Source organism: Achroia grisella, unplaced genomic scaffold (genome assembly GCF_030625045.1).
Source record: "Achroia grisella isolate CSIRO2021 unplaced genomic scaffold, CSIRO_AGI_Agris_v1 utg327, whole genome shotgun sequence".
NCBI classification, from domain to species: domain Eukaryota; kingdom Metazoa; phylum Arthropoda; class Insecta; order Lepidoptera; family Pyralidae; genus Achroia; species Achroia grisella.
In genome coordinates, this window is record NW_026712799.1 from 2,735,363 (window position 1) to 2,762,471 (window position 27,109).

General features: G+C 32.2%; 2 protein-coding genes across 3 annotated transcripts; one reads left to right on the forward strand and one right to left on the reverse strand.

The window, feature by feature from the left end:
• Positions 1–957: 957 nt before the first annotated feature.
• LOC131843664 (uncharacterized) lies at positions 958–17,448 on the reverse strand. The gene is made up of 5 exons (XM_059192350.1): positions 17,277–17,448; positions 8,846–8,955; positions 3,576–3,736; positions 2,526–2,712; positions 958–1,618 (listed from the first exon to the last, which is right to left on the reverse strand). The coding sequence occupies exons 1-5, from the start codon at positions 17,310–17,312 to the stop codon at positions 1,465–1,467; spliced, it is 648 nt and encodes a 215-aa protein (XP_059048333.1). The 5' UTR covers positions 17,313–17,448; the 3' UTR covers positions 958–1,464.
• Positions 17,449–17,891: 443 nt separating this feature from the next.
• Positions 17,892–26,807, forward strand: LOC131843659 (zinc finger protein 281-like). Of its 2 annotated transcripts, none has more exons than XM_059192341.1 (6): positions 17,892–18,124; positions 19,562–19,728; positions 20,627–20,777; positions 22,997–23,128; positions 23,821–23,923; positions 25,031–26,807. In XM_059192341.1, exons 1-6 carry the CDS (start codon positions 17,892–17,894, stop codon positions 26,519–26,521), a joined length of 2,277 nt encoding a protein of 758 aa, XP_059048324.1. In that variant the 3' UTR covers positions 26,522–26,807. The 2 variants fall into 2 exon arrangements, with proteins under 2 accessions (XP_059048324.1, XP_059048325.1); XM_059192342.1 differs by lacking the exon at positions 17,892–18,124 and adding an exon at positions 18,340–18,402.
• The last annotated feature ends 302 nt before the right edge of the window (positions 26,808–27,109 follow it).

Here is a 27,109-nt window from a genome sequence, read left to right on the forward strand (position 1 = left end):
AGTGTCGGAATACACATTTATCGGAAGCTATATAACATCACGCTACGACCAATAGGTTGAATTGCAATGAAAAACGTTGCAACATGGGAAAATGTGACAAACTCTTAAATATAATAACATCATAATCGACTTTTAAAAACCCTACAACTTAACCTAGCTTGGTTTCGTGTATGACATTAGTACTTTTCTAACCCAATGACTTTAATATTTTTAAAACGTAACTTAGGTACAGAAGTACTGGACAGACAATTTTACTAATCTTTGAAATATTAACCAACAATAATTTATTTGATTATTTCTCAATAGATATTTCGGTCATTACATTTATTTATACATTTTATTATTATTTGGTTGTTGAGAAATATGTTTTTCGACCACAAATTAAATCATTCCTTAAAAATTCTTTTGATTTTCACATTCTATCGACCAAAATAAATATACTGATCCATCCATATTAGTATATATTTACTTCCATTGATTTTTCCTTCCTAGTAATTTTGTATTTAAGAGGACTATCATAATTCTAATCCATTATTTAAAACCTACCAAAAGCGTGATGTAGTAAGGTCGAAAGTTTGTTGTAAATACGGATATTGCCATGAGAAAGCTTACGACCTACTTTGGCATGTGAAAGGCTTGAAACATCTACAAGGAAATCACAAACTCTCAATATATCTTGCCTGTAGTCATAAACATTGATTACAATAGAATGATTAGCAGTTTACAAACAAAACATCGACTCATACCATTTGTTTTAAAATCGGCAATTGAGTTAACATCAAGTATTATAGAGTGAGTATTGAAACTTTGACTATAAAAAGACGTTGGTGATTATTAAGAATGCATTTTTGTGTGAATGTGTTTGTCAATAACGAATCAATTTGATCATATAATAATAGTTCTTAAAATTGTTTCAATTTGGGACACAGCACATTAGGTCTACTTGTATATTATTAACTATTAGTAGCATTTTACTATAAGATGTATATTAGACATTTTTCTCAAAATAAGTTATTTGTAATAATTATTATAATTAATTATTATTCATCTACATTTAATACAAGTAATACAACAGATTCATTCACTCTATACACGCATTTCTCATTCGTTCTTTTACTTCAAATTTTAATCGATTCGATTTTCAAATTCAAATATAGAACAAAGTTATGATCGGAAACGTGAAGTCAATATAGCAACTACTTTCAATTAAAATGTCGAATAAAATAACTGTTTCGAATATATTAGCCAGGGCATACTGTTATCGTGTCAATGTTTTAGTAGGTTGATCGATTGAGAATAGTTATCAATATCGATTGTTTTTGAATCAATATTAATGATGTTTGACATCGATAAACTGCAGTCTGTTGGACTTCAATGTGTTACTACGCCTCCTTATAACTATAAGAAAAGCTACACGTATTCATGATAATTTCGTATAACACCTATCTAATTAAGATACAATACCTATGGCATAGGATCTGGCCTGCAGACACACCCTGACTCCACCAGCACGTAGTCCTGTCCAGTTAAAGTCACAGGTCCCAAAGGAAGAACTAAGAATAAATAAGGTACATACGTTTGGGTGCATGAACCCCGCACTAGGGAGCATTCACTTGATCTGAAATGGATAAAACAAAAGGTATTTTGTTAGGATACATTAAGAGAAAGAACACGTACAATTTTAAATTAATAGAAATAAAAATAGTATGTACACTTTTGAATAGTCATATTTTTTTGGATGAGCAAGAAACTTGCGAGTCTCTACAACGTTTGGGCATGCGACGATCAATATAGAGACCGCTCTGCACTCAATCTTTGTGCAATCAAATAATATTAACATAGGTACTAGGACTAAAAAAATACTTCTATATTTAAAGACATGGAATATTAAACCAGCTTGCACGTGATCCTATATATTATTGCTACACCAGCTATTGCTTGGTATAGTCTTTTATTCGACTTTCCCTTTCCTGTACTGATATTATTCCTTTTTTCCTCCTGATGGCTCTATCGTAATCTTACTCCGTGACTATGAGTTCGAAAGGGATTTTTATTACTGGTGACTGTGACCCCCATTTCTAACATTTGTATGATTGTTTGTATCGGTCTGGGTGTATTCTATGTGTATTATGTATGTATTTTACAAATATATATAAGTATTTGTATCAGTTGTCTAGTACCCATAACCCTCTACTTAGCTTGGAACTGGATGGCCCTGTATAAATTGCCCAGGGATATTATTGTTATTATAGCTGGCAATGGCAGGTAGATCACCAAGTGATCCTCCCTAAAAACTACTGCGGTTAATTCATAGCTAACTTGTCACGATAGACTATCTGACGTGACCTCAAGTTCAACATGAGCTTGAGGTCAGGTCAGATAGTCTATCGTATCAACCTCAATTGGTATACCATTTAGCAAAACCGAGTCCATCTAGAAAACTCCGTAACCACGTATAAATATCTAATGGATCACTAGTGAGCATGGATCTTATAACCGAATAAAAAAAATATTAGTATACTCACTCGCAAACCTCGAATACCACTTGCTGCAGAAGATCTGGGAATTTCTGGACTATAGTGACGGGCTGTCCAGATGTCAGCGAGACTCCATACATGGGGGCGGTGGTGTTATATCGTGTTCTGCAGAGTCTCGATCCACCACACGAGTTAGACGCCATCGTAGACAGGCCTGGAAGGTTCGTGGCACGACCTGGAAGAAGTCAGAAAAAGTGGAGATATACCATCACAACTGTTATTCTAGATAGAGAAACAACTGTCGACGTCTCGGTAATTGCAACAATTATTATACATACTTATGTTTGATGATTATTATTGTTTAATGAGTGGAGAATTAGCCGGCAAAGAATCAGTAAGAAATACGATTTGACTTGACAAGTAGAGATTGTGACTGTAAAAAGCATGGGTTTCAGTCACTAAGCATCATTGTTTGTAAGCTGTTTTGTTTGAAGGGTCAAGGTTTTGGGTCAGATAAGACAGTGAAACTACAGAATATTGAGGCATGACATGTTAGTCCTAGTTAGGAATGGTATGGTAGCATAATAACGTGATGTCTATAGTATTGTCCATGGGCGACGGTTAACCGTTCGTGGGTAGTCAGCCATTATTTTTTTTTTCGGAAAAAGATTTTATTTTATACTATGATCCGAATGATTTGAACCCTAAAGTGCAAAACTTTGGGGTCTAATTATTTTATACTTGTACTCATATATTATTTGCGTACAATGTGTTATTTTACGAAAGGTGTAATTATGATGAGTTTTACAATATTTTTTTGAGAAATTACTGACTTCCCCCATATACATATAATTATCCTAGACATATATATAATTTTCCTGATCCCCTATTTCAGTTTTATTTTCGCAACATGAGACCAAAATAGGAGGTGAAAGCCTCCTATTTTGGTCATAATAATTCATATTTCTATAAAATTCATTAACTTTACTCCAAACATTTAAGCATAAAAAATTAACAGACAGTTCACTTTCGCAATTGTAATATTAGTACTTATGTATCTTTTGTAATACCAATAACACGGAATAAATATAAATATACCAGTTCTGTTGCCAGTGTGGACTTTGGCCTTCGCCTCGGAGTAACCCTCGTGCGCATCAAGGAGAGCTCGCCTCATCAGCGCCGGGTCCAGGGTACGAACTCCTCGCCCCTGGCGTGATTGGCCCCATGGTCCAGACTTCAATGCCCTGTTCACTAAATGTCTGAAATGAAATAATGACATTTTTAAACTTTCATGTGTAGTACACATTATTATGATGTATGACATACGATGACCTCGGTGGTGTAGCGTTTTAGCATACCGCTTTACTTCCGATGGTCTCGGGTTCGATTCCTCGCACGGTACAAATACAACACACTACACAACCTCTGCTTACCTGGGATTAGGTGACATAGTGTGAATTGTCCAAGAGTATTATTATTATCACAGATAATATAATTATTATTATTATATAGTTAAACGGGTCTTAACATGAACAATCGTGTGGTAAGGTAAAGGTATACTTCTCTCGACATTTCGACTAGGTGTCACTAGTCATGGACACGAACAGACAATAAAATTGCTACCCCACCTGGTTAATTAGTGCAAACGTACCTCTGTCTGTCTGTCTGTCGCGCTTTCTCGCGAAAACTACAGAATCGATTTAAATAAAATTTAGTACACAGATAGTCTAGACCCTGAGAAAGGTCATATACTACTTTTCAATGCGAAAAAATGATTGCAAGGGGTTGATAGGGCAGATGAAAGGTTTTGTGGAAGTATCGTTATTTTTAAAACTAGAAGTTTGAAACTTATTGTACTACTTTTAGGCTCTTGATTAAATATAAATAAATACGACATTCAAAATTTGTAAATGTTTTACATTTAGAAAGGTAAAATATAATAAATAAATAATTAATAATGCTATCCAAGGTCCTTGTCCCACACAGACATAATCGCGAGCACAGCTAGTTTATTATAAAATTAATATTACAGATGTCTCGTTAGGCAAAAATTGAGCTTCCCGTTACCGTCACGTTATTTAGTAGCAAACTATAAAGATTACGTACATACTTTACCAAATTATACAGGTGGCAAATATTTGAGTGTGAAAATTACTTTTTGATTGAGTTACTCAAGGTTGATGTGGTGAGAATGTTCTCACAAAATACTAAATTGAATAGCGTGCAGATGATGGTAGATTAACTGTAACTATAGCTACAAATAATATAAATACTAATGCCCATTATATCTACCTGCTACCACAGATAAGATCTATTCTGATAAATAAACTTAAATTAAAATAAAAGAACAAAAAGTGCAAAACAGGTGCTAGAATATCAGGTAGATGGATTTGGTAGCAAAAAACATCGCGAAACCAACGTTCAAATTTATTCGCGAATACAGATCTAGACAGATAGACTTTTCTACCTACGGTTTTTTACGACCTATTTATTTTGTACCTACAATAAACTTAAATTATTTTCATACTTTTTCCTTATACAACTTAATAGAAGATACTCGAAGAAATTACGAAATAAAACGTATACTGATGATTTTTTTAACTGATGATTACAGAATGGTGCACCAGCAAGTGCGTATATACGTTATCAGATCAGTAGGGGAGGATGAGAATATACTAATGTCAACTAATCCACCGTGGAGAATTTATCAGCAATTAACCACAATAGTTATACAGAGAACCAAGTCGAAGTCGACCTGACATCAACTGAATATTATTGCTAGTAATGAGGCCACTACTAACAATCAGCTATCCGTGGTATCCATCTATTATTTTATTAGCAGCATGGAGAGATTTGGAGAACGGGTCAATATTATAAAAGAATTTTACAACAACTCTTAATACTTCTCTAACATTAGTTTAAATTGATAAATCGTATCTATAATATATAAAGTTTCCTTAATAAACCAAGCTATTCAGATATTATATCAGAAACTATATCTTTTTTCAGATTTATGCTAGACGTTACCTCATTTGGAGGTCTGCATATCGTTTCATTAAACATTGTAATTAATGTATATTGTAGATAAGTAGCTGTGACGTGGTCGAGTGGAATGAGTAGTCATGCTCACTAAAATGTCCAGACATGTGGCGGCGTGGTGGGCCGGGTCATTCATCATCATCATCATCATCGCAGTCCGGAAGAGTCCACTGCTGGACATAGGCCTCCCCCAAAGATCTCCACGACGATCGGTCCTGCGCTGCTCGCATCCAATGCCTTCCAGCGATCTTGACCAGATCGTCGGTCCACCAGATGGCCGGGTCATTAGGCTCCCTAAAATATTGTCGAGCGCAGTGATGGCTGGCTCATCCGTCATACTCGTGAACGAGTGCTGCTTGTAGGGACTGGTCTGCTCTTATCACTACGACTGATTTAATCTTATTGTTTATTTATATTAGACCCAAAAAAACTAGTGTTGATTGGTAGTTTGTATTCACACGTTTCGACTTGTAAACGTAAACTTACAAGGACTATTTGAAAGAGCAACACACAAGTTTCTTATGATGAGACAGCTTTCCGGTCGAGCGGTAGATAGAAAAAAAATGTTATGACTATTCAAATGTGCTTAAATTAAGTTTATTTGAATAAATTATTTTCTATTAATTCTAGGTGAATTGATCTTCGACTACAAATCTATTTAATTGCCAACACACCATTTTAAGACACTATAATATCGGGAACACCAATTACTCTAGATATCTCTTATCAAACATCTATAATTTCGAGAATAAATATATTTTTAAGGTCTCTAAATATATGTACTTGCTAATATATCCACTGTTACACCATCATGTACACAAATTCGTCATTAGAATGGTTAGTTACATCAAGACCTGTGCTGTTCTCTGCGTCTGGGTGAGAACAGGTGTTGTTTATTATAATATTTTGAGTTAAAACATTGTACTGATATTATGTGAATTAGGTGGATCACTATCATCTAAAGCAGCCAATAAATCTGGACCAGCAAAATTATATTAACAGTTTCTTTTCAAATTAAATTAACAGACTTTTCTATATTGATTTTACATACCATATATGGCTCCTCGACAAGTTTGAATGCCATCATCACCTGTCTGTCTGTTTAGTAACAGACTATGCTCTTGTATTTCTTTAATATTATACATTTCTACTATAGAAACGAATTGTCGTCTATCCTCCTGACTAGATAAAGAGACTCCTCTTTAGACTTAAACAAACTTCATCACGTGGTGTTTGAATAATATCACATTTCTAAGCTCGACTGTTATCGAGGGAACTTTTCTGCCAATTTTTTTAATTTACTTTATCTCTTCAATAAACTCATCTGTCCAGAGTGAATAAATAGAGCAAGGACAGTTCTGTATTAATTAAATTAGATATTTTATGCCTCTCCTTACAATACATGCTATTATTAAAACTTTCTACAATAACTAATTAAACTCGATAAAATTTTGTTCATAAGATAAGACAACTAAGATCAACGTTTCACAGTTGTAAATTTTTAAACAATGTGAAAGACGCTGGAATTTTAATGAATTTTCAGTGTAACAAAACAGATACCTTCATATTGACTGTTAGAATAAGCCGAGTAGAGCGGAACGTAAATATTTCCAGCAAAATTTCAATTGAAAGTATTGCTATCGCTCTTAGGTGACGGAAGACGCAAGGTTTCTGAATAGACATATGAAGAACTAATAATGCAGGTAACATTGCAATTTTATTGCGTGGACATAAACCTCTTAATATAGAGTTGTAAATCCCTGGATATCCGACATAGTTAACTGAATGAAGTCTTGGCTATTAACCGAAATAAATAATAATAATATCCTTGGACACACTCTCACAAAATCACACAGCGCCATCTAATCCCAAGTTAAGCTGAGCTTGTATTATGGGTACCAGACTCCTAATATAAATACATATATACTTTTTTTTGTAAATACATACATAATATATATATAGAAAACACCAGGACCGATACAAATAATCATACTCATGAATACAAATGTTTGTACTGTACGAGGAATCGAACGCGCGACCATCGGACGTAAAGAGGTGTGCTAAACCACTAGACCACCGAAGCCGTCGAGTAAATCGACTGTAACCCGGAGAAAGATAAACATTAGCCACGTTGTCCGGCTGGCCAGGCCAGTAGACGCGTATTGCCCATAAGTAAGTACAGATTATTCAATAAAACCGGTTTGGATCAAGGTCAGTGTACGCTAAAGTGATAGTTTATAATTAGACAAAAGCAATTATGTACAGTAAGAACATAAATTAAGTATGTAGTACATGCTTTAAAGTACACGAGTAATTTAATTTACTTAATGAATCTAGGTACTAAACACATCTAGTAAGTTCAGTATAGGTTTGACATCATTATCTTTCTTATATTATAAAAGCGGAAGTGCGGCCCATCCGCACTCTTGTTAGTTACTCTCTCATGCCAAATTTACTCAAAATTGATTTTAATTAAACTTTGAAAATAATATAGCTTCTACCTCAGAATAACACATAGGCTCTAAATATTATCTGTAATATTGAAATGAATAAATAAATAAATAAATAAATTTCACGCGGGTGCACTCAGGCACAGCCACTTTTTACTAAATTTTATTATATTGTAAAAATATTGTAGTGGTTACGAATATTATGCAATATGAAAAATTATTACAATATGGAATATTCAGTTTCGGTTTTCACGAAAACAATTTTTCAGTCATATAGAGCACCTATTAATAATAAATAAATATTTATATATACAAAGATTAATAGAACTTTTATAGTCAAAGCAAAATAATAAAGTTAAAACAAATACATATGAAACAAGTAAATAAAAAATGTTCTTATATGAACATTTTTCCTGAATTTCCCTAAATATTTTGATGCCCTGTTATTACTGCGGAAAACATTTGGCGGATATCCGGAGAAAAATAATAAGTAGACACAGAAAAGTTTGAAATTATTATTAATTAGAATTACAGAGTCTTAAAAAATTAAAAAGACTATAATACTTTCTGACAACCGGAAAACATTTTATTTCCCGCAGATATCCTTAACCCATAGTCGCCCTACTTGTGACTCGTATGTACCAATACGAGTCAAAGCTGCGCTATACAAAGTAGCAGAGTGGAACTTTTTAGTACATTTTAGAGAAAAAACACGTTTATTATTTATTGTATATAGTAGATTCACTATGTATTCTACTTTATAAAATGTGTACGCTAAAATTTTATCTGAACGGCAAAAAAATCCGGTACGTAAGACCTTTCTATTTATCAATCAAAATAAATATATTTCTACTTATATATCTACTTGGCAAATAATACCTTGGATAGGGTGTACCATCTGGGCCGGGACAGTCCGTGCCTTGGAGTGCATCTCCCCAAGCATACTTTAATCGCGGCCCACAATCAGCCACGCAGTATGCTAGTAACGCCTGAAATTCGAAATAAATAACAATAAATTAACATGAATCACGTGCTTAACAGTTAGTAGTTATGGTTGAATAAATAAAAATATTAATAATGGCAACGAAAAAAACCGAACTCCAATCGCATTATTAAGCATTACTGAGTAATTATTTTTTTATGGAACCGCCAGAATTAACAGATTTCAAATAAAAAATAATTATAATAATCTGTTATTGTTGTAATAAAATATATAACATACACTAAGATATAATAAGAATCTAGTCCTTTTTTAAATCGATTTACGTACATACAAGAAAGTAAGTAGGCATAGAACAAAATATTATCGAAGTAGGTAGGTACTATTAAAGATAAATAGAAAGAATATAGAATTAAAGAAAAGATAAACATAGTTTGTGATTATATTTCTTATTATGAAGTAATTTATTCATCAGCATACAGAAATGTATACATGGCAGACTGATGGCATTCTGTTTTCTCAATCGTTTCTTAATTTATTATAAATGGTGATAATAATGATTATCACGATGATTATTATTAATAATAACGATTATAATAATAGAAATATGAATTATTATGATCGCAAGGAGCACAAAATCATTCACAGTGTCAGTAGTGAACGTGAGGCAGTCGTGAGGGCGGTATGTGTGCCGTGGCCGAATGACACAGTTTCCGTAGTCGCTCCAACCGTATTTATAAAACAGAACCTGTCCTTATTATTGTCCAAATTGTGGTCTACCCACATTAAGGGCATGTCATAGTAATATCACGACTACTTAGATATGTTTATTTAGTTTCTATTTTACCTTTTTATGGTGTAGAGGTTTGACACCAGCACACATTCTAAGAGTCGGGGGTTTGATTTTCGAATAAATTAAACATTATTTTCCTAAAGACTGTTTGTCTGTATTAGTAACCATTGACTAGTTCCCATACTGGGAGAGGGAGAAAATTGCTAAAACGGAGAGTAATTTTTCATTGCTGTAGTAGGTCCCATGTCAGAAGGGAGTACCGTGGATAAGTATTTTTTTTTAATATTGTAATTACTCAAACTTCAGCGCTATCCTTGCCCGCTAATTACCACCTCTGTCCCAACGTCAGGTTGGCTGGAAGAGATCTCATTTAGGGATAAGTCCACCCTTGCTCCCATTTTTGTATAACCATCTATATTTTTAGTGTTACAAGTGCAATATAGTATATTAATAACAAGCTGTACTCGCGACTTCGTCCGCGTGGAATTTCACTTTATTTATCTAAAATAAAAGTACTTTCTCCTTATTATATCAGCTACCTGCCAAAAAAAGTCCCGTCAAAATCGGTGCAGCCATTTCAGAGATTATCCGGAACAAACAGACAGACAGGCAGACAAAAATTTAAAAAAATGTTATTTTAGTCTATGTACCGTATTTATATTCATATGCATGTAGTAAAAAACGGTTATTTCAATATTACAAACAGACACTCCAATTTTATTTATATGTATAGATTCCTGTTGATTTTGTAATGACGGGCTAATTTACTTAATGGCATGCTTATCCTATCATTCTCTATTGATACCTCACCAGCGTATACCGTTAGTGGATGCACCATTCCATCATGACCCATAAAACAGTAGGTACCCATAGCGCAAACTGTGCCGAGTTTGGAATTAGACAGCGCTATATCCATGGTCGTTTATTAATTTTATTTTAAACTTTCATATTTTCATCTATACAATAGTATATCTACCATCTTATTAAAATCATAAACGCGAAAGTCTGTGAGTATCGATGAATGTTTGTCACTCTTTCACGCAAAAGCTACTGAACGGATTTTGATGAAACTCTACAGTAATATCTTATACTTGCATCAGAATAACATATAGGCTTTTAATTTCACGCAGGTGAAACCGCTGGCACAGATGGTTATCCCTTTATCGACAGGATCAAAAAACATAAAATTAAATTCCTTATCTCAAATGTTTACATACTTTGTAAGTGAAAGGGAAAGAGAGATATGCCGATGCAAAGGAGAGAAGAGGCGGAAAAAAGACAAGAAATTTTGGCTGCTAAACTACTATCATTATATATAATAGCATATGTTGGTGGTCACTGTATTCACTCTAAATTTAAAATTTAATATTGTGGCACTACGGCCCTCAATGTTCGAAATTCAATCTTTAAATTATAAGTTTGAACTTTTTTTTCTCTTCTTGTGGCTCCGGCAGAAGTTTGAACATTATTAAGGTTGTATTGTCAAATACTACTTCTGTGTGTATGTATGTAGGTATGTCAAATTCGTGGTAGTGTATGTAATGTTCTTTATCGATATAATTTTTTTGACACACAATTTAAAAAATAATTGTATAATGCACTTTTTCTCTCCATAAACTATAAAATGGGCGAAATTTCATAATCCTTCGTCTGTGCAATTTTTGTAAAAAAAACCGGTTTTTGGGGGGGCAAAGTTTATGCTTAACGATTTAATGTAATTATGTGCAATGGCATTTGAAAATTTATTGCCACAACAAACTACATTCCGAATATAAAAAAGATATTTGGATTTTATTTAATGTGAATATAAAATAACGTTTAAAATTTGGCACCAACCGATAAGAATAAATTAAAATTATATTACGTAATAAAAACGAATTTGGTACTCTTACAATTTGTAATATTCAAAGGTTAATTATCACAGTTCTCGTTTTAAATGATATTAAAAATAATTAAACTAATAACTGCCATTTTCCCCCTTAGGAACGAACACAACTTTAAATAAGTTCTTAGGTACTTTTTCTACATCCGGTGATTGTTTGACCGGAAACATTAGATAGCCTAGTGTAGTGACGCGCGAATCGGTAAGACCTTCAAAAGAAAGTGCTCGTAGTCGATTTCTAGGTCATTTTTTAATAACATGTCATTGAACCGTTTGTATGACTTGCTTCGCTATCAGGTGCCTCTCGTGTTTTATCAAACTATATTGGCACTTATTAATACCTACTTGTCAACCATACTTATTGTAACAACAGTTATTAACTATTGTTTTTCTAAATAATATGTATCTAAACTAGTGTCTATTAGCAATTACTATTTAATAAATCTATATGATCATGTGCTCACTGCCTAAGGAGGACACTAACTATAAAGGAAGTAATTGTTTGTAAGGATTTTTTGTGCTAATAATTAATAATTTTGTCATTTCATGGAAAATTTTAACCAATCATCTGATAGCGACCAGTCTGATATCACTTTTGCATCATCAATCAAAAAACCGCCTATGTTAGACAACTATCTACGTCCACTATGAAACGACAATTGGCGTAGATAACCAAGATTTTTTATTATCTAAATCGAGTTTGGGGATTTTTGTTACTAAACTTGTCGACCTCGTTTTATTTAACCTAATTATAACAAGTCTAAATAAAATTCTAAATAATTGCCGACAGAGACGGATCTATTTATCAAAGGGTGTTATTCATTATAATCTGGATAAATTATAATTAAGCATATTCTTAAAAATAACGATAAAGTCAACAATTGCCTATTTTAAAATCAAAGCTGTTATGAAAAGTCTGATGGCAAACACCTGCGTACATAACACTGAGCACCCAGAACTAAAGCCTCATTTATACAAAGTAACGTCCAGTGCGTACCGTTACATTATAGAAGTAGTGTAGCAACATAATTTAGTAACAAAATGTGAGTATTTACATAGAGGTATAATGACACACTGTTCTATTTTTTAGGAAAAATAGTTTTTCCATAAGTATAATTTGTTTTCCGCGGATAATAAGAAAGATAACGACGAAGGACTTCTGTGATGTAATAGATTCATAAGCAATAATTGACTTTCATGCGTTACGTATTTTGAATACTATAATTCTATTCAACGTTATGCTTAGTCCTCAGGGACAAGTGTGTTTATTATTATGTCTATCAACGAGAGTCTCTGTAGACCCAAAAGTGAAATTTGTTTAAAGAAAAAGCAGCGAAAGTGCTTAGCGGTCTCTTGAGCTTATTGTATGGTCAGCACGTTCTTGTACGACATTTTTGTTGCTCGATTTCCGAGTATTTGATATACATAAGTACTTATATATTATGTATAGTGGGTAACGAAACCTGAAGTGAATTTGCTATCTAGAATTAAAATTTTGTGTATAATATCTGCCAATCAAATATACGCATAACATTATCGTTTAATAATATACACACATAAATAGACATATTTACTTTAAATTAATCAAAATCATTTTTAAGAAAGAAAGAAAAAATATTTATCTAATGGTTTGTAATCATTGCCCACGCGATCTTTAAACAATTGTTTTAAATATTAATCTAGGAATTGCATTACGAAAATAATGTGTTTTTTTATGAATAATAATAGAATTTGTGAATCTCTTAGAATTTGTTTATCTTTCTGCGTTAATGTCATACCTATGCTGATGAAAGAATGAGTATAAAATCAGGCTCATCTTGACCTTGGCAAATTCACATCATATCATGAATTAAACATGCTGTCTTTTTTTTCTGTCATGGATGCCGCGTAGATGCCTTGAATGCCTTCATTGGCTAAACTGTAAGATATCGTGTGGCTAGACAAAGAAATCGATAAAAAGTGACTCTAATGCACACCACACCTTAGCCTCACTTCTTTCAGTAGCCAAATAAACATGCTTTACGAGAGAGTACCAAATAACTATGCTTTAGAGAGAGAGTCTCGGTGATGACTCTACTGCACCTTATAAAATTACAAGCCCATAATTAAATCCTAGTTCTTCGGAATGCCAATGCATGATCGATATCACAGACATCACATTATAATGTAAATCTGTGGAGTAACTATATATGTATAGGCGACGATTACCGCTTATACATAATTAGATGCATTGTCTACTTGTTTGCAATTTCATTTGATTATGAATCGTTCATACGAGGTATATGTTCAATGATATGTAATATTTAAAGATTGAAACTAACTAAAAAAATAATATTAACAGTTGAATTTCTTGCCAGTTCTATAGAACTGAAGTAGCTAGCCGACATGGAAGGTAGGAATAGTCATAAATTACGACATTCACAAAAGACCGAAAAGGTCCTATGTTAGTAAATTAGTTTGAGTTTACAATTACATAGAAAAGTGAAACTTGTAATGTTACGAGAAGTAGTAAAATAGTTAGATTTTATACTAACCATTTCAATAATTAGATCTGGACATGCAGTGTAGAGAATATGGGAATCTCTATAGGGCAATCCTATAGAGATTCCCATATTCTCTACACTGACTATCTTGTATTAAACACTATCCTATCTTGTGAATTAAACAAAATTACTCACAATGAGCCAAATTTAATAAAGTCACTAAAAGTATATTTTGGTAGTTTATCCCGTCCCGTAGGTTGGAGCAATGAAAGCAACAAGAGCCAGGAAATGGGAACCGATTAAAAATGTTGAGAATCCTTACAGTATACAATTTTCACATACTATAATATTGGTATATACTAATTTCCTGGCTCTCGTTGGTTTCGTTGCCCCAACCTTATTGTCGACTTAGTCGGACATTTCCTCAGCTATAGGCAGTAGCTACTTGACTTTCCCCTAGCCAACTCATGTGAGCATTTGCATATTATTACGTGTTGGTTAACCCTAATTGCCCGTTTTACATAGGTTATGTTTTCAGCAGAGACAAAAACAAACAGAGCGGTCAATGTACTACTACTTATTCAATATATAGATAGGCATGGAAAGTTCAAATATATGCCGTATTGCTATATGTAAACGCAGCTTTTCATACTTTGTCTATAAGGAACAATTATTCACTTATTTTGTTATTATATACGCCCCACTTCTCAGAAAATAGATAATCAGACATATTGTATCCTTTCCTGTTATGAAAAGAAAAGCTTTGATTTCTGTTTCTTTGTCCATTATAATTAAATAAAAAAAATCTAATATTCGAAAATATTTTTTGTATAACTATTTTAAATGTTCATTCGCGTATAGACAGTTATACTGACAGCGAATAACATTAATTATGAACACAACTAATTTAGAATAAAACTTAGGTACTCAAATACAGCTAGAGACCCTAGTCAATTCTTAGTTGCTGATTTCAAAGTCGTCAATGTACCTAATAAATATGCAAATGCAATTTTGATATATAGATATATATCAAAAGTGCAATTCGATTGTCATTGACTCATCGATTTTTAATCGGATAATTTATTCGCTCACTTTAACATTATCAAATAGATTTAAATTATTTACTTAATTATGCGTATACTATAGCAATAACACTATAAGTTACACAATTCACTAATACTTACTATTATCACAAAATTTATTACATTTTTAGAAAAAAAAATTTAAGAGTTTCCTGTGTATCTCCAACGTATTTATTGTATACTAGCTACCCGCCCAGGCTTCGCACGCATATGTATTATACTAATAAACATACCTCTTGAATCACTTCATCAATTAAATTAAATTAAAAGATCTAAGCGAACCGATAGCGGAAACGACTTCCTTTTATACTATGTAAACAAGATTAGTTGATAATTAAGCTTCCACAGTATGATCAAAATAACGAAAATACAAAATTATAAAAATAAAATAGCTATTTCTAGCTTAACGTCCCATCAGAAAAAAAATTACAATTGAATATAGAACTAATGACTATAAGAAAAGTAGAATGGTGACAATGACCAACTTTTTTTCGAACGTCATTGTGGTTATTGCTGAATAAGCGTTAATTCACGTAAAAGTTGTCTCTTAGTTATTTTCCAAAATGAATTCGAATAAAACTACTATTAAAGCCAGAGTTGTAGGTAGTCATTGTAAAACTTATATAAGGAAACTTATTCATGTTTTCTACATTCTATGAGTTTATTTTCTAATAAATATTTAGGTACCTACTTTATATTGCAGTTACGTTTTTGCGAACTCGTGTTAATAACCTTTCACATAGAGAAAAATAAACGACAGTACTTTTGTAATATATTCAATACATGTGCCATATGACTTAAGTTCGTTTTTGTACAACTTTATAAATACAAGAAAAAAATTGTTACTAATTTATAAATACGTTACAATGTACTAAATATCAGTAACTTAAATCATTTTTAGTCACTACTTTTATGCACAATTACTTTAATATTGTTTTAGCGTTATGGTGTCCACACTTTTTGCCTTTGTTAGGAACACGTCTCATGACTAAGGAATATTTCAAAGTCGGTCATCCACCTTTAACTAATGACACGATAATGCGTTTAGAGCGAATGGGTGCCGCCGGTAACAGTAAACTTGAAGATAAACTTCACCCACTGTTCATGCCTTTTTTACCTAGCTGCCTCAACGGTCTGTTCGCTCTGAATGCATAGGCAATGAGTCAGTGGAGCATGCAACAGATGAGTTTAGAGGAAGCTATGATGAGCGTATGAACATGATAAAATTGTTTAATTGTGATAATTCAATATATTAGATATTCAAGACATGTCTTTACAAATAGGTACCGACATCGGTACGTTTTGAGAATTTGTAAAGGTTTAGAAAATGGTACTTAATGTTTGGACATTTAAATTGTTCTTTTAATACTTGTAGTAGTTCGAAACCTTTCAAAATATTTTTGTAATAATAAGGATGTGTTTTTTATATTAGGTAGGTAATATTACAAAAAAATTGCAGTAACACTTCTATAACATATATTTAGGTATAAATATACTTATAGGCACATATAGGCATATACTTATGTACCTACATAAACAGTACATCATTTTCGGATGATATCGGGAAAAATATTTATTTTAAGAAATTTAAAAAAATAATTATTAGATTCTGTTATAGGAATGCTATTTCTTAGAACATATTTTTTTACGAATCAATAAATGTTTGTGTATCCATTAATACATATTTCAATATCAATGTAAATAATGGGAAGATATAAATACTAATTTATATCTTATTTTTTTTATTTCCTTTTTGTAATTATTTGTTTCTTTTATGCACAATAAAGAGTTTTATTATTATTAATTGATTAAAGCCCTAATAAGTTTCACTAAATTAAATAACTAATAAATTAAATTTAACTAACAAATGACTAAATTTTAGCAACACTAGTCCTTACTAGTGTATCAACAGAAGTAAAAGAAGCATCAAAATATACTGGAAATAAATACGCAAAATCTATCTGTTAATATATTCGAATACCTACAAAAAATTAAGTGAAACTAAGAAACTTAACAAAGTTACAATTTATGTACTTACATAAAAAAGTTTAAATTGTAACTTTCTTAAGTAGGTGAATACATATATTCACTTAATAATAAGTTTATTATTTATATATCAAATACACTCACCAAATTAATATAAAATGATAAAATTTTGACACACATTTTAAATGTTAAACTGAGTTATTTAACTATAAGTATAATGGAAATACACTAATGCGACACAATTTATATGCGAAATATTCTCCGAATGTGAAGATGCCACATTCGCGTAAGAAGGGCGTGCGGTCGACGCACTGCCCGTGCAGACAACAAGTGGTATGGTGTCCATTATAACGGGAGTTTAATCGGGAGGTCCTCTGTGCGGGCGCTTACCTACTAATTTTCCAAGATTACTCTCGATATTAAATTTCAGCGCCATCTGTTGGAAAACTATAACATTTCAACACATTTTGTGTATCCCACAGTTTTTGTACTCATTTTTAAAAAATACAATGCTAAAATACATCACTAGTTAAAAAACTGTGATACTAGGCTCCGTGACATCAGATATTTAGATGAATGGATGAAGGATTCTATATTTTTACGATTTATGTTATGTTTAGTTTGTGAAATAGCTATCAAACTGTAGCGCCATCTTTTGTACACCTGGAACGTTTGTGTTACCGATTCTTTATCGATTTCTACAGTATAGTACGTGAAACGAACATCACTACAGTCATTGAATGAATGAAACAAACAATCATGGCCTCATGGCTCGGTGACAGTTCCATTAACTCCACACAAAAGAATAATAAAACATTTTTAAAGAGTGAATTTACTGTCGATACCAACGCCGATTTATATTACGAGTCTTTAGATAAGCATTTTGGAAAATTTGGAGTGTGTGACGATGTAAAGCTTGCTGCAGAAAATGTGACGTCGGAAAATAAAATATCACATAAAACTAATAATATTGAATATAATGGATTGTTACCGTAAGTTTTATTGAAAAATCTCAAAATCTTATCACTGTGGTTATTCAAATTTAGAATTGCCATCATATTGCCGCCTATAAAGTTCCTTGTTAGTTATTCAATCAGCTGTTTGTCAATATACATTTGTCTCGCTCTTACCCGTGTAATTGTATATATCAGGTCTTTTTCGTGTAGTTTCATTTTTGGGCATTCTATTTTGGTACATTACCATCATGATGTGATGTTATCCTACCTAATTTTGTATTCTAAAAGGAATACACTAGAGTGGCGAGCAAGAGGTAACTGATACTTTAACAAATAACAACTCCATTAATGTCTGATAACCTGTAAACTTATTAGAAATTTGTGTTTACTGCAAGATGCCTAAGGTACATTTCATACCTTACTTAAATACATGTGTATTTACACTACTAATTCATAATTACTAGTTCATTTTTTAATATTTTTTGACATACACAAATAGTTTGGTTATATTTTCTATCTAGCTAGGATCAATAAGGGCTACCTTTGATAAATATTTTCATTAATTCTGAAAGTGATACAGGTTGTTTACCTGTATCAGTTTTTTTTCAAATGAATTACTTTAAATTGATAGTTTGTAAATGTTCTATTACATCTTTATCAGTAGGTTGTTATAGGACAATATTTTTAGGAATATTTGTAAAGTATCTACTTGCCTACTTTTACAAATTATGAAAATGTGTTTCTAATGCTTGGCTGAAGCAATCACCAAAACAATTTTATGTCTAACATTTGGAATGGAAAAATTACATAAACTATAGTCAGTATGGTCTAACTGAAAGTAATTTTCAATTTATTGCCTGTACCCAATAATTATTGACTTTTGGTGGCTTGTGGTTATGATAACTTGTTATGCTATGAATAAAATTATTGAGACTCTTCCTTAAGTCCAAATTTTAAGCATACACTTAAAATTTAAATTGAATATCAGCTTGTCTTTCAAATTAAAACAACAGTTATTGCTTTTCCATAGCAGAAATATATTTTAAATATTATATTTTTTATTTATGTAATTGGCAATCAATCTTATGGCCTGAACTTGATGGTAATGGTAACCATCATCTATATATATGAACAACACTACAGACATCATGTGACATTTGTGAAATCACTCACATGTAATTCTAGAAGATAAGATGTAAAGCCCCTTATACTGTTATTACACTGTCTAATCTGTACCCCACAATAGGTACAGCTTACAAAGTAAGATACTTGGCGTCTGAAACAAGTGAGACTGTGTACCCAAGCATAGTACTGTGTGGGTACACTCACAGTCTCACCTGTTTCAGGCTGTACAGCACTTTGCAGTCTACCTCACATAATATATAATATAATAATGCATATATAATGAATTATAGAATATATTTTTATTTGATTAACTTTTCAATACATAACCATAATCAATTTGTTCTCCAGTCATGATGAACCTCCTGATATGTCAAAGACAGAGGTTAAAATCAGTATGGAAAACAATCATCGTAAGCAGGAAGACCATGGTGCGAGATACCGGTGCGAGCAAGATGGCTGTGAGCGGACTTACAGCACTGTGGGCAACCTAAGAACCCACATGAAGACACACAAAGGTTGATATCTTATATACAAAATTCTCAAGTCACAGTGTTTGTAACAGCTTGACCGATTCTACTGAAATTTTGTATGTATATTCAGTAGGTCTGAGAATAGGATATAAACTACTTCATACTACTAAGTGATAAAGATAGTCTACAAGTTTTTTTTAAATTTTTGGACTATAATTTTATCAATTTTTTATGTTTTGCCCAAAAAAAAAATACAACCCAACATTTTCGCCCATCTACCATCAACTCTTTTTTTTTTTAATAGTGCTAGTAATTTATATGGCTAACCTGTTTTTGTCAGTTCAGCTAGTAATATTATAACAATCAATATAAGTAACTAAAGGGTAGAATAGGGATGAGTAGAAGGAGATAACATACTGTGCCTACTCCAAATAATAGGATGAATGCAAGGAAATGATGATGAAGCTGTTATCCCAAATGAAATAGCAGAATTATTGTCAATGTTCTATTAACCTTTTGAAACATATATTTTGATTAGTATCTTTGTGTCTGATATAGCAAGAGAAAAACCACCTTTTCGTAGGTTAAACTAATTTATTATCGGTTTTCTCATAACTGGAGAGTCAGCCAAAAATATGAATTGACACACATAATTATTGACGTCATTGGTTACGACTAAATTTAAACTCAAGACCTTAAGTCTGGTAACAAATTACTTGACCATAAAATTCTCTATAAATCTGTGAAATAGTTTTCTCTTAATTACTATTTACAACATTGTTACATTGTTAAACAACATTATTAATAATCATAGTTCATTGAGTTTTATAGTATCGAAATGAATTATCTACAACAATTATCTTTATAAATAAACATTAGCATTTATAATATTTTTATTTATATATGTTATTTCCTTTAAAAATGTGAATAAATCTATTTTCAGGTGAATACAGGTTCAAATGTCCAATGCAGACATGTGATAAGGCATTTCTCACATCGTACAGCTTAAAAATACATGTTCGCGCGCATACGAAATCGAAGCCTTTCGTCTGTACAATGGGCAACTGTAGGAAGGCTTTCAATACATTATACAGGTCTGTATGGTTTATGTTTAATAGATAATTATGGAATGGTGATGACTAACCCCCTATCTGTGCTTAATATATATATATATGGTATATGCTGGTGAAGTATTGTGACAAATTGATCAGGAATCAATCACGCTGGTTTCCAGCGGGGACTTCAAAGGTTAATAATTAAGTATATGAAATAAGTACATAAATGCTGGTGGTCATTCCAGGGAGATTTCCCTATTTTGAATTTAAAAATGAATCTGTATTTTTTAAACAAGTACAAGCTCATTTGAAGATATTTAGAGGTGTATTTCTTGTCAGTTCTTCTTAACTCGAAAACACTCCGAATTGACTGTAGATTTGACCTATCATTAGAATCTTTAATAAACCTACATGAATAAAGATATTTTGGTTTGATTTGTAACAAATACCATATTGGCTGAGTAATAAAAAAAAATTGTATAGAAATAAAAAAATTGAAGTTGAATTACTTAACGCCTTAGATATCTTCATAAAGTTTCGTGGTATATTACTCTTATATATTACTTAATCATTTAAAAGTCTTCATAAAGTTTCGTGGCCAGTGAACTAAGGTAATCATTTACATGAGAGTTATGGGTTCGTACGTGCCTCTATTTATTTGGAAATCAGCCAAAGTCGTATTTTGTTCGATATAACAAAGCAATTCAATCAACTTACACGCGAGTTTATATTATATGCGTTTAGATTTAAGATCTCAAATTGATCTGTAGGCTGGCATAAATTGAAATTGATAAAATAATTGAGCGTTTTTGTAAAATAGTATCGCATTTGGGTTTGTGAAAGAAAATAATTGTGCTTGACGTTATTGCGTTTATTTTGATAGCCACCTGTTGTTTGTCATTGCACCGTGCCAGGATTGTTATCTTAACGTGAAGACAGCTAGTTGACGTGTATTAATGTTGCTACATACAGTCTAAATCAAATCAAAATATCTTTAATTAATGTTAGTCTATTAAAGACTCTTATGATACGTCAAAATCTACTATCAGTTCAGAGTGCATTCGAGCTAAGAACTGTCACTGAGCTAGGAGCTAGGAACAGATATTATAACACATGGTTTCCTATCTGAAGTAATATTATAGAAGGAAATATTCTATTTATATTATGTAATTAGCCATGCCCACGATTTCAGCTGCGTGAAATCTATATCTTATGCGTTATTCATCAGAATAGCTTTCATTAATCAAGTTAGCTTATATATATATAAGCTATATAACTGTGAAGTTTCATTAAAAACTAATTCATTAATTTTTGCGTGCATCCATACTCACAATCTTGCACGAGTATATTTTTAGTAAGACGATAGAAGATATTATAGAACAAGTTGACGACCTCTATAACTACACTTTCCATTTCAGTACTAGTGACAATTTCACTTGATGCTTTACGTAAGCGGATAGCCCGTATACAGTAACGTGATACATATTATTATCACGGTATCATATCCACATATTGCTTTTCTTGTTACATATATTTAGTACAATTCAAATATGGAAAACTTTGAATATAATTTGTTATAAACAAAAGTGGTGTATATTGGCAAAGTATTTCTTTTTAAACTTCTAAATTATTTCTTAAAATAATTTAGAGGTTTAATTCTTTAACGAATATTTGACGTATTCTCCAGGGTTAAAAAAAACAACATACTCTGAATTGGGTGTTCTATTCTTTGCCCACTCCAGGTGGAAACGTGTAACGCTTATATATATATGTATTTCTATACATATACGCGTTACCCGTTTCCATATTTATAGTAGGTACAAAATTTAAACTATTTCTATTTTTTGATAATAATGGAATGGTACACCCGCCTCCGCAAACGCTGTACTCTGAGGGATGATATGATAAAAATGACTTCAAATCAGATCAAATCAGCCTTTCATGGCGAGTTCACTAGGAATAAATTACAATTTGTCAAAATTGTCTCCTGCTTTCACAGGACTATTCATTGTTAATTTGTGTTTGTCTTTTTATTGTTGACTGGGAGAAAATGCCTCGAGGTGTTATGCCCCTTTATTTTTGTATTTTTGCATTATTTTAATAAATAAACTGTGTTCGTTGTGAAGACGACGGAGTGGAGGTTGAGTTGGCATTGTGTGCGTGTATTGTATGGTGGGAATTTATGTTTATTGTAATATAATTATTATAGTATATATAATAAATTTATGTATTTATATATTATTGATTATTACTTGTAGATTACGAGCCCACCAGAGGTTACACAGCGGGGATACATTCAATTGTCAGGCCGACGGCTGTTCTAAATTCTTCACGACACTTAGCGACTTGAAGAAACATACACGCACGCATACACAAGAGAGACCTTATAAGTGAGTTTATTACATTTATAAATACTAATTATATTATTTTTATATTTCGACGGCCTCAGTGGTCTAGCGGTTTAACACACCGTTTTATTTTCGAAAGTCGCGGGTTCGATTTCTCGCACGTTGCAAACTTTTGTATTTATGAGTATGCTTGTTGGTCTGGGTGTTTCTTATTATTCATATTCTGTGTTTTTACAAAAAAAATAGGTACAGATCATGTTTTATGATAACACAAGCTCTACTTAGCTTAGGACTATCGTAGAATTATATAGACAACCTTTGGATAATTAATTCGTAACATTTTGTTCATGTAATTTGAATCACAAACAAATTTAAAACCCGCCTTGTAAAGATTGTAAGCGTTGGTGATTGCGATACCGGCATTTCCGGCGGATGAAGTTCAACTCTTACCACAGTGGACTAAAATACACTTAGCAAAATGTGGTCATAACTCCCTTATAATCCAGTTTTTCTTCTTTATCTGGAATTACAATTTTTTTTTCCAATAGGAATGATAAAGAAGCTAACGTCCCGCCTTATAGTAACTGTCGCGTATATACATGAACAGCATCATGTACATAACGTTGTTACGTGTCTTGAAAAAGTTTGAATTCTTTTTTATTGTTTTTTTTTTTATAACATAGCTCGTAATTAGTGACAATATTCTATAGATGCTTTATTTATTCTTTATCTAGATGCAGATCGGACGGATGCAGCAAGTCATTCACAGCATCACATCACCTTAAGGCGCATTCTCGCACACACCGGCCCCACGCACCCAACGTGCCCAACCACCAGGTTAGATTAATATATATAGGTCTAGCGATTTAGTTTTGCCTTACATATAATGGTTGCGGAATCGATTCTTTGCACCATACAAGCATTTGTATTTTGAGTATGATTATTTGTATTGGTCTGGGTGTTTTCTATGTATATTATGTATGTATTTATATTAGTTGTCCAGTACCCATAATACAAGCTCTGCTTAGCGTGGTATTTTTATTATTGTAACAAACCAAAATTAATTACATTTACAATAACTAAATAAACAAACAACCAAAGGGATAGTAAAGTTGCTAGATACTTTGATAAGATCATTCTTGCCTTGCCTTAATTCCATTATTGGGCGTCGGCGCAGGATGACATATTAATTGTAATAATAATAATGAAAAAGGTAACTTTCAAGCCAATTACACAGAGCCACCTTCTTATAAATTATACGTAACTTGTAAGAAAACATAGATATATTTAAATAATAATTTTAAATAGATAGTAAAATATCCACATCAACACAAGCTCATTATATTAGTTGTCCAGTACCCATAATACAAGCTCTGCTTAGCGTGGTATTTTTATTATTGTAACAAACCAAAATTAATTACATTTACAATAACTAAATAAACAAACAACCAAAGGGATAGTAAAGTTGCTAGATACTTTGATAAGATCATTCTTGCCTTGCCTTAATTCCATTATTGGGCGTCGGCGCAGGATGACATATTAATTGTAATAATAATAATGAAAAAGGTAACTTTCAAGCCAATTACACAGAGCCACCTTCTTATAAATTATACGTAACTTGTAAGAAAACATAGATATATTTAAATAATAATTTTAAATAGATAGTAAAATATCCACATCAACACAAGCTCATGAATTGTTTCTATGATACTGTTATATTTTATTTATTTTTTATTTTTAATACTGTTTTATATCCCACGGAATGGCAAAGCACGAGCAGTATCGAGGATGTCATATAACAACGTTATGTCCATAGTGTTGTTCATGTAAATAGGCGACGAACACACATCACACATCAGCATGTTTGCCATTCCATAAAAAAAGGGACACGGTGCGCTCATACTTCTTTTGTAACTAAACATATTTTAATTATTACAATTACAGGTAGTAACAGAAAATAACTTGTTGAAAATAATTGAAGCTACTACAAAGAGTCCGACAAAAACAAAACCGGCCAACGACTGGCCGAATTGGGATGGACTACTGGAATCCTTTGGCCGGATTACGACGGAGTCAAACTCTACAGATGGTAGTTTAGAAGATATTGCCCGAGTAAACTCACTTAATAATAATGTAGACTTAACTGAACTCTTTTTTGATAATGCTACTAATCCAACTAAAAGTAATAACAGTCTAACAGATTACGATTTAACTAATTTAGCTACTATATCGCCATATGAAGTAGAAAAGAAGAAAAATCCAGAAGATGCATGGGTTGACGTATCTGATTTTCAAGTAACAGTGCCTTTAGAAAGTGAAATTGTTGGCGACACTAAAATGGAAGTGAAAACGAAAGCTGTACAATTGGCTTTAGCCAATGAGATTGAAGTGCAAGCGCCATGGGTGGACGTCAGCGCCTTAGCAGCTTCAATATCAGAAACACCAGTCAGCATAAAAGAAAAGACACCGGAAAATATTTTTACTCTTGCAACGTTCGTGCCTACGCATATGCAAAGCTATATCGACTTAAATTCCGATGTAACACCTACAGCAAATCTTATGTCACAAGGCTTCCATTTAGATACTCCAAGCATACTAGATGTTGGTGATAAAGTATTTAATGATAGCGAACTTGTAACAAATTTAGGACATAGTAAACTTGATAATGTAATTGATAATTTGTTAGAAACTACAAACGATGATAGATCTCTCAATACTCCACCGCCTTCTAAAGTACAACAAAATATAGAAATAAATCCGGCTAATTCTGTTCTCTTCAATACGGAATTAGCACTTGAAGATACTTTGCTGTTTAACAATGAACCACCGTCTGATATGTATGTGGTGAGAACGGAAAACATATTTGGAAAGGAAATAGCTAAGAGGAACGCTTTAGAGCAGCTAGCAACAGATGCAGGAATATGTTCATGTTCAGATTGCAAATGTGATCCAAACAATGAATGCGAGAATTGTTCACAAAAAGAAAGTTCTCCTGAATCACGAAAATGTCCGGAAGATAAATGCTCATGCGTTGATTGTAAATGTAATCATGCTGAGATGAAATGTGCTGTCGGATGCGGCCGAGCTACAGATACGAATCACAACACGTTCATACATTATCACCGGCGGCATAATAATTCAAGTTTAGAGGAACTCGGTGTTTACACAATACATGAATGTGATCAGGATGTGTCTGCTAATGCAATCATCGATAAACTAAAATGTTCATGTAAGTCTACTAATTCTAGCAATTGTAACAATTGGAGCGACAATGATACCACGGAATCGTGTTGTGACAAAACCAACAATAATAGTAAGTGGTGTTGCGTAACAATATGTTTTAAAAAACTCGACGCGTTTAAACAATTCTTAACGGATAATGACTTATTAGAAGCTTTGAAAGTTCACAATTTTAATCTAACAACTAGCTTGTAAATAGTTGCTTTATATACCGCTGCATTTAATATGTACAAAGTATTTGAGTTCCTTGCAGTATGTTATGTTTTGCTATTAGTATTTCTTTTTATGTTTTGTTGAGTTTTATGTATTGTTAGTATGATTGAAACAGGGTTTATGTGTTATAGTATTTGTGATGCTTCTATTTTATTTAGAATAGACCTGTATGTTTTTATTCATGTTATATTTTAATACTTAATATTTGTAATGCCTTTAACTGTAGGCATGAATCACTTATTTGGTATAATGTTACTAGTTATTAATATTTTCTAACTAACATCTACATCTAACATCACACTTTTCATTACATTGTAGAATATACGACTGAAACTCGAGAGCTTTATATTTTAACTATCTTATCTTAGCTGCAATATTTTAAATATTTGCAACATACTAAATATAAAATAAGTTTTGTATTTATACATATTATACTGTCGTTTATTCATAAAAAATACTCAACTCTTTGATAAGATTTAACGAAATCACCATGTATTGATATTGCTTTTATATACAAATTTGCCACTCATATAAAATCTTCATATTTCGTATAGTGTTGAAATCCAAACT

What these genes read in the sequence shown, in the direction of transcription:
- LOC131843664 (XM_059192350.1), bottom strand. Translation starts at nt 17,312, where the DNA reads ATGTGTGTCAAAATTTTATCATTTTATATTAATTTG. An exon ending in TATCATTTTATATTAATTTG is followed by an intron (nt 8,956 to 17,276) that starts GTGAGTGTATTT and finishes TTCGAATTTCAG; the next exon opens with GCGTTACTAGCATACTGCGT. An exon ending in GATGGTACACCCTATCCAAG is followed by an intron (nt 3,737 to 8,845) that starts GTATTATTTGCC and finishes ATTTCATTTCAG; the next exon opens with ACATTTAGTGAACAGGGCAT.
- LOC131843659 (XM_059192341.1), top strand. Translation starts at nt 17,892, where the DNA reads ATGGCCTCATGGCTCGGTGACAGTTCCATTAACTCCACACAAAAGAAT. An exon ending in GAATATAATGGATTGTTACC is followed by an intron (nt 18,125 to 19,561) that starts GTAAGTTTTATT and finishes TTTGTTCTCCAG; the next exon opens with TCATGATGAACCTCCTGATA. An exon ending in GCTTTCAATACATTATACAG is followed by an intron (nt 20,778 to 22,996) that starts GTCTGTATGGTT and finishes TATTACTTGTAG; the next exon opens with ATTACGAGCCCACCAGAGGT.